Here is a 9,046-nt window from a genome sequence, read left to right on the forward strand (position 1 = left end):
GGGTTGGAGTGATGCACTAGGTCATTAGACTTTTAGGGTAGGGGGTTGGAAAGACTTGGAAGTAGAGAGTTTGGTGGCGTGGGTGGATAGAAGTTACATGGGAATCTTGCTTGTCGTTTGCGGTTGTAGATAAGTGAAAGCGATAGACCTGGAGATCAACGAGGAATCATCCAGCGTGAGATAGCGCGTGAGCCTTAAGGTCATATTAGCTCCGTCGAACTTTGAGCTTCGAAGGAAGCATCGATGGGGGTTCGTGAGGGCGGCTGTATGATTATATATATATTCACTAGATTGGCAGGAATTCTCGGCTGCACAAAGGGGTAAAGCACACAGTAACACAGACACACACAGAGGGTCGACTGTATTATTGAATCAATGGCTCCTGGCCTCCATCTCCATCGCCATATTGCGCCTGTGAAAGCTCCCCATCATGGCGATGGTGTTGTCGTGAAGGGCGCTCCCACTAGTGAGAATAAGGCAGTTTATTCCACCTCCCACGAGGCTGAGAAAGACGCCAAGAAACACCAGCATCGCCAGCACCTCGCAGAAACGTGCGCCGTCGCCTCGGCTGCCTTTGCCCTGGTGAGTCTAATTAGATTAATCAAGACAAGACGTCTCAATATATGATTAGATGAGTGGCTCAAATCACTTTGAGATTCAATTTTTGATCGAAATCACTTCTCATACTCCAGCATGAACGTCGATCTGCCAAGAAGCACCCCCATCACGAGGAGAAACACAAGAGGAACGAGCATGTCGCCATAGCTGTGGCTGCAGGAGCTGGTGTGCTAGCCTCCCATGAGAAGCACGAGAAGAAGAACGCTCTCAAACAAGCCAAACTCCTTCGCCGTCATGGATACTAAAGCTTCATCAACTTATAATTTCCATTCTATATACTTCACTCTCCATCACCTTATCCATCTCCTTGTGACTAGCACACCTCCCTCGCGAAATCTATGTCTTCATTGATCTCATCTCATACACATATACAGTCCATCTTGAAGTATTTACATGTGGTGAACCCCATCACTTATGTCATTACTATAATCCAAACAAAATACGCACTCTAGTCATGCATGCTTATTATCTCAGCCTCTATTATCATGTATCAAAAGCAATGTTACGTAGCTTAACTTGATTATTGTATTTTGTACCAATTATTATGTTGTTTTTCACATCCTCTCTTCAAAGAATACCATTATAACAAATATTTCAATACAATAGTCCATACTAATACAACTCTAATTTTCACTTTGTGACTTCCTTATCATGTGATTATAAAGGTGTCAATCTAATAAACACATAGAACACATCCAACTTCATTATCATGCACAAAATGCAATATGTTACATGTCATACTACTAACATGATTATATGATCAGCATGATGCCAACTGGATTACCATAGATGCCATCTTTGTTCATTATAACACAAAGAAGTCCAAGTTCCATTACATGATATGCTTGCTCATAAGTCCAAATGTAAGTTTGGAAGTTTTTTATATTATCATGGTAAAGATTAAGTACAACATCCAAAAAGAATGTAGCAAGGCTATATGCCTAAACACTTAGCTTCCTAAAGAACAACTTAAATATCTAGAGGTTTATGACCAAAGGGTCAAGTACAAGTAATAACTCTTGTTTAAGCTACCTAGAGCAAGCATGTGGCTTTTTAACAACATTGAGTAACCGGAGGCTTCATCAAGCATTTGGGGATCATTCAAGCCTTCATCAAGCTATGCAAGAGACATTTCTCTTCAATTCTTCATCTCTCTCTTTTATCCAATTGCTGAACTTCATCCATTTGATTGAAAGATTAAAGAATTGAAATTTTTTCTATCAAGTCTCAGCCCATCATTGGTTAAATCAACCCATTCATGGAGTGCATTGCTTCCTTGATTCAAGCGGTGAATAAGAAGCTCTTGCTCGAGTTTTTTACATTACATTCAATCCCATTTGTTAAGACCCAATTGATTGATTAAATTTCTTACTTTAATCTAATGATTTGCTGATGATTGTTTGATTTATGGTAAAATATATCATAATCCATTGTAAAGGGTAAGTTAGCAAACGAGGTACTCCATGGTAAGACCCTCTCCCTATTCATTTTGCCAATTTCAATCTTGTTACATCTCATGGAATGACTTGAATGGAAATTTCAGTAATGTGTATCATGTTGATTGATTAGAGTAGCATATCACTACCATGTTGAGATTCTCACCAAGAACACCATATTGGGGAATATGGGAATTTCCCATAAGTTTGGGACACGTGGTCAAATCTTTGGATTTGCCATAACTTGAACAAGCAATCTATAGCTCAATAGATTCCATTTTTCAAGTGCTTTCCAATGATAGGCCACATCATATGGTTTTGAGAAACTTATGGGCATGTTATCTGGGTGCTACCTTTTTAGTATTTAAAAAATGAGAATTGGGAGATTCCCAAACTCAGTAATATTGTGTTTGAGAAAAAAGTTGGATGTTGGGGGAAGATAATAGGACTATAGAGAGATTATCATCCCCCACTATTGAAGATCCTGAAGTGGTGTAACCAACTGACTCAAAGGGAACTTTGCCCACCTCCTAGTGATTTGAAGCCCATGTAGGGAGTCTATTCTATCTTTTTATCCCTTACACAAATATCATGAGTGGAGAATTAAAGATTCAAGTATCTTGAAGATCAAAACAAGGTAAAATAGGGCTTTTACTGGACATTACAATGTATAAACAGATTATTACATGTACCATTTTCATCATTGGGATATATATGCACATATTGCACTTTACCCATAGGTCCTACCCAACTTCCCATAGGATTTGAAAGCCCTTAGGTACAACCATTTTTCTCTCACAAGTGGAAACAAGGCAGTTATTGGTTAAAATAGGGTGGTGTAAGCCTGAAAAGTTCAACCTAGAGATTGGATTACAAAATTTTCTATTTTAAACTTTTTATAATGTGCTATAGTTCATCTTGTTGCCTTTATTTTAAATAAAAAAATTTAGGAATCAGAGTTTCCTAGCTCAAGTTATACCCAATTTACTGATAGGGGGTCCTATAGAACTACACTACTATGGCATATCATAAAGGGAAGATTAAGGCCCATGATGAAAATGCCTAATAAATCAAAGTTACCTACTAAAAAATACACCTTAGAAGATCCCTGAAGAGTCTCAAATGTAAGAGAACTTAGTGCTCTTAATCATACCATGTGTGAACATGAGAATAGAGATGCTCAAAGGCATATGGAGCTACTGTCCAGAGTTAAACTGATACTGTTGTCTAATCATCAAACGAAGTCTTCTATTGAGAAGTTGCTGGATTTCACTACCAAAAAAAGACTTTGATTGACAAATTAGTAGAATCCAATATACAAATTATGGCTCAATTCCCTCAATGGATGTAAATTTCACGAAAGTTACTATATGTATATCCTCTAGATCATGTGCATTCAAGGACTATTTATAAATATCCTTATCTATGATTTTTTCATGAATAAAACATAACCCTTTTCTATTCAACCTATAAATAACCCCTTTATATTGCACCTTTCTATATGTAAAAAAATGTATAAATATGATATTTTAAAAATATCTTATTTTGAACCCACATGATGCACACATATTTGTATGAGTAACTTACCCGAGATGCAAAAGCAAATGGAAACCAAGGATGCTAGGGAGAAAATGCAATCAAACAGTAATCTGTCAATTCCACTTCAGCCATGTAATCAAAATAATCAAAGCCAAGGAATCATTGGATGAAGGGGCATTCCCAATAGTCAATTATGAAGTAGAAGAGACTTTACAAAGGCAGGATGACTATTTGGGTAATATGAACAGTGCTAATCCCTAAGCTTATGGGCTAAATCCTCAAGTTTCTAAAGGTCCTCTACCATCGGGAAGGTTTCACACTAACTCTCAGCCACCTTTTGGAAGAGTACCAACTCATTTTGGAGGTTCAATGCTTATTAATTGTGATCAACCTAAAAAGGAATGAATTTCAAAGTTAAAATCCTATTTTGATATATTTCCTAGGACAAATGATATGAAGATCCATTTTTTCTCATTACATTTGGAAGGGTTTGTGCATACTTGGTGGAGATATATGAAGAAAGATAATATATTAGTGGAGAGTTTGGATGCATTCAAGACACTTATGGCTAAGGTCTTTGTCTCTTCTCCTAAAAAAAAGAAATTAGTATGGATTAGGGCAAAGAGGCCTAAATGTACGAGATTCTACAAACCAATTCCTCAACCTCACCATGTATATAGAAAGTATAAATGATGAAGCTAAACTCCACAAGTATATGTATGTTTTAGAACCTTCTTTATCAGAGATGATGTTATGGTGCAAAACCCACTACCCTTTTCAATGCCATTGAGCTTGTGGAACATTATGAAAGGAAGTATAGAAGAGAGTCCTCATTAAATTTTTAGCCTAGTTATAGATAGCCAATGATTGTTTTAAAACATGGAATTAAAGTTGGCAATGTTTATGGCAACAATCATGCACCAAGTGGGAGATTTAGAGTGCTAACTTATACATCATTCAATGCTTCAAGACCTCAAAGCAATTTCAGGACAGCAAACAGTTCAAGGGTAGATTTTTAACAAGAGGACAACAGTTTAGAACTACTTCAGGAAATTTTAATCCAAAGTCTATTCCTATGGAACTCTACAAGGAAAGGAAAGAAAAAGGCTTATGTTTCAAATGTGGAGAGAAGTATATAGCTGATCATGCAACAAAGTGTATATACAAGAATACAAAAGCCAAGGTCCATAATATGTCAGTCTTTGAAGACTCAGAGGATGTCAATGATGAGGTAAAAACATTTATAACTACCACTAAAATTGAGGATGTTGAAGAGGAAGTTGGGCAAGAACAATTTTATGATCTTGCTCTAACACTTTTCCTTTTGATCAGGGTTGTAGTATTTCTTTTGATCAGAGAGGAATTCTTGATGAGCCACATGTTGCAACTAATTGTTTCATCTCCATGGATACTTTGATAGGTTCTAAGAGCCTTAATACACTTCATATGAAGGGTAGTATTCATGGAAAGGATGTGTTTAACAATGGCAGTATACACACTTTTGCGAATAAGCTAGTTGTAGATAGATTGAATTGTCTCCCCATTGATTTATAGCAACCCATAAGAGTTCACGTAACAAATGGTAAAGAAGAAATCAATACTCAAATATGCCCATAGGTTTCCTTACTATTGGTGGCTGAAAATTATGAAGCAAAAGTAAACTTGATTACTTTGAAAATGGGATCCATAGATGTAGTACTTGGATGTGATTGGCTGATGACCTTACGAAAGATTACTATGGATTTCTCATAGTCGTATATGGAATTTTTCTTTGATGGGCAGTCTATCTATTTATATGAAATATCTGGTAAATATGATTTTCAACTTATCACCATTTAACAACTCAAGAAGGATTACAAGAGACACTCATAGATTTTTGTCTTGCACTTGAAAAAAGAGGTTGAAGATCAGTCTAAAAATTCAGCAGATCATTTAGCTTTGAAAGCTAATCTTCTTGAGGAGTATAGGGATTTGTTTGAAGTACCTATTGCATGGGCTCCTAAGAGAGCATTGGATCACCCTATCAATTTGGAGTCAAACTCAAAGCCAATAAGCCACCCTACAGATTGTCTAAGTGTGAGCATGAACAAGTAGCCAAGCAAATCAAGGAGCTTCTAGATATGGGGATCATTGAACCTAATTCCTCACCTTATGCATCTCTAGTCTTGTTAGTGAAGAAGAAGGATGGATCCTTCAGGATATATATTGACTATAGGGATTTAAACAAGATCAAAGTGAATAAAAAGTATTCAATATCTCGAGTTCATGATTTTCTTGATGAGCTCAAAGGGACTGGATTCTTTACCAAGGTTGATTTAAGGTCAAGATGTCATTAGATCCATATGCAAGAGGGTGATGCAATTTAAATTTCCTTTAGGACTGATCGTGGGCTATACCATTTTCTAATAATGCCATTTGGGCTTATTAATCCTCCAGCTACCTTTTAGAGCCTAAAGAACAAGATTTTGCAGCCTTTTCTCTTGCAATTTATCCTAGTATCCTTTGATTATATATTGATTTACAGCAAAACTCTACAAGACCATTTATCACATATGAGCAAGGTTTTTGATGTATTGAGGCATCACTGACTCTTTGCACCTCCTTTGACTAACAAGTTGAAGAATAAATATTTCTTTTAGGATGCACTTACAGATAGTAGCTTCAACCAGTTAAAGGAACTCCTTACTTCTGCTCCTATTCTAGTATGCTTAGATTTTTTGAAAGAGTTTACCATGCACTGTGATGGTAGTATAGCAAGGTCTCATGGAGAAAAACTCACATCATCATCTTAAAAATGGCCTAATTTGGTTCAATGGTAAGATTGTTATTCCCTCTACTTCTTCTTTCACACTGGAAATTATAGAGAAGTTGCATTCTTTTGCCTTTAGCTAGACATTTTTGAGTCTTTAAAACCTACGATAATATCGGTAAAAGATTTTTTTGAAAATGACAGTGGAAAGATGTTAAGGATTTTGTTATGAAGTATATGCCTTGTTAACAAAATAAGGATAGCACCCATAAGCCAAGTGGTTTGTTGCAACCACGATCTATTCTTGAGAGCAAGTGGATGCACATTACCATGGACTTTATTGCTGGTTTACCTACTATCAAAAGGGTATGGAATAGTATTTATGTAGTCATGGATATTCTCACCAAGGCAATCCACTTTATTCCTACTAAGTCATAGTTCACTGCTTCACACATGGGTAATTAGTTTAGGAACTAAATCTTTAAATTAAATGAATTACTATAGGTGATTGTACATGATAGGGATTCAAAGTTCATGAGTAACTTTTGGCAAGCAGTATTCAACTCCATGGGTACTAAATTGGCTCCTTCTAGACTGTATCATCCACAAGACTGATGGCAAGAAAAAAATGGTAAATAAGTGGTTAGAGACTTACCTTCACCATTTTTGTCATAATGTGTAGCATACATGGGATTCTTAGTTGCATTTGGCTAAGTTTACCTATAATAACTCCACTTGTGCTAATATGCTGAGATTTTTTGAAAGAGTTTACCATACACTGTGATGGTAGTATAGCAAGGTCTCATGGAGAAAAAGTCACATCATCATCTTAAAAATGGCCTACTTTGGTTCAATGGCAAGATTTTTATTCCCTCTATTTCTTCTTTCACACTGAAAATTATAGAGAAGTTGCATTCTTTCACCTTTAGCTAGACATTTTTGAGTCTTTAAAACCTACGATAATATCAGTAAAAGATTTTTTTGAAAAGGATTGTGGAAAGATGTTAAGGATTTTGTTATGAAGTATATGCCTTGTCAACAAAATAAGGATAGCACCCATAAGCCAAGTGATTTGTTGCAACCACTATCTATTCTTGAGAGCAAGTGGATGCACATTACCATAGACTTTATTACTGGTTTACCTACTATCAAAAGGGTATGGAATAGTATTTGTGTAGTCATGGATATTCTCACCAAGGCAATCCACTTTATTCCTACTAAGTCATAGTTCACTGCTTCACACATGGCTAATTAGTTTAGGAACTATATCTTTAAATTAAATGAATTACTATAGGTGATTGTACATGATAGGGATTCAAAGTTCATGAGTAACTTTTGGCAAGCGGTATTCAACTCCATGGGTACTAAATTGGCTCCTTCTAGACTGTATCATCCACAAGACTGATGGCGAGAAAAAATTGGTAAATAAGTGGTTAGAGACTTACCTTCACCATTTTTGTCATAATGTGTAGCATACATGGGATTCTTAGTTACATTTGACTAAGTTTACCTATAATAACTCCATTTGTGCTAGTATTGGAGTTTCACCCTTTGAGGCTATATGTATTCTTATAAGATGCCCTCATCCCCACAGTCATTTTCAATGAGAAAATCAATCCTTATGGGAAAGAAGAATTGGAAAGAATACAGACTCTTCTTCAACAATGTAAGATAAATCTTAAGAAGGCCAAGATCAAATGAAGATATATACACATAAAAAGAGGCGACTTTAAGGTTGCAAGAAGCAAAATTAGTTTTGTTGAAAGTGCCCAAGTCTTGTTACTCTACCTTGAATGATGGATCCAGTAACAAGCTTGCTCATAGGTTTTATGGACCGTATAGGATCCTAAAGTGCATTGGAGACTTGGCATATATATTGGAACTACCCTCTTCTACTAAGTTTCATCATTTATTCCATGTTAGTTATCTCAAGCCCTTCTATGGTACTCTTATGGATACAATTGATGAGCTACCACCTATAAATGAAAAAGCTCTTATTCAGTACATTCTTAAGGTGATCATAGGTCAGTGGAAGAAGAAGCTTTATTCTCATTCTATCATTGAATATTTGATTAGATGGAGATTTTTACCACCTCTAAAGAAGCTTCTTGGATGCCTAAGTCTATATTAGATGAGTTTCCTTATTTAGGGGATGCATTGGTTGGTTGAAGCATAACTGTAGTGGAGCTAGTTATGGAGCAGATAGGGTCCTGACATCATTCTTTTTTAGAATAGTTTTTATTCTGCTAAATTTTCCAAAATATATCACCTACATACAATCAAATTACTCTTCAAAAGCTAAATTTTGATATGTGATATGCTTCATTTGGATACTTCTACCAAACATTATGGCAGATTTTGTTCAACAGGGTCTATTTTTATAGCATGTTATCCTTTGATTCTTGAGCTTATTTCTTGAAGACTTATTGGCTCCAAACTCTTTTGAAGACATCGGGATCATGTACATAGTTAAGGCTTACCTCCATTACTTCATTTCAGTCAATATATCTTCAATCTTTCATTCATTTCTAGTATATTTTGTATTGGTGAAATCAAAGTAGTACTTTGTTTTATCCATCCTTTCCAACCATTGTAAGTTTGTTTTTGTGGGCAAAAATGTTTGAGAGGGAATGGATTGTAAGAAGCTGGGAAGAAGATATATTTTTATTATGGAATTATTAACAATACCTTGTCACATTGATAT

The 9,046-nt window shown here is 35.8% G+C and overlaps 1 protein-coding gene across 1 annotated transcript; it reads left to right on the forward strand.

Annotated features, from left to right (window-relative positions):
- Window positions 1-227: 227 nt before the first annotated feature.
- Window positions 228-1,263, forward strand: LOC148021190 (uncharacterized). Its single transcript, XM_087698108.1, has 2 exons — window positions 228-582; window positions 693-1,263. The coding sequence occupies exons 1-2, from the start codon at window positions 376-378 to the stop codon at window positions 861-863; spliced, it is 378 nt and encodes a 125-aa protein (XP_087554234.1). The 5' UTR covers window positions 228-375; the 3' UTR covers window positions 864-1,263.
- Window positions 1,264-9,046: the final 7,783 nt, after the last annotated feature.

Source organism: Lygodium microphyllum, chromosome 18 (assembly GCF_053477565.2).
Source record: "Lygodium microphyllum isolate KBCC chromosome 18, Lygodium_microphyllum_v1.1.10, whole genome shotgun sequence".
NCBI lineage: Eukaryota > Viridiplantae > Streptophyta > Polypodiopsida > Schizaeales > Lygodiaceae > Lygodium > Lygodium microphyllum.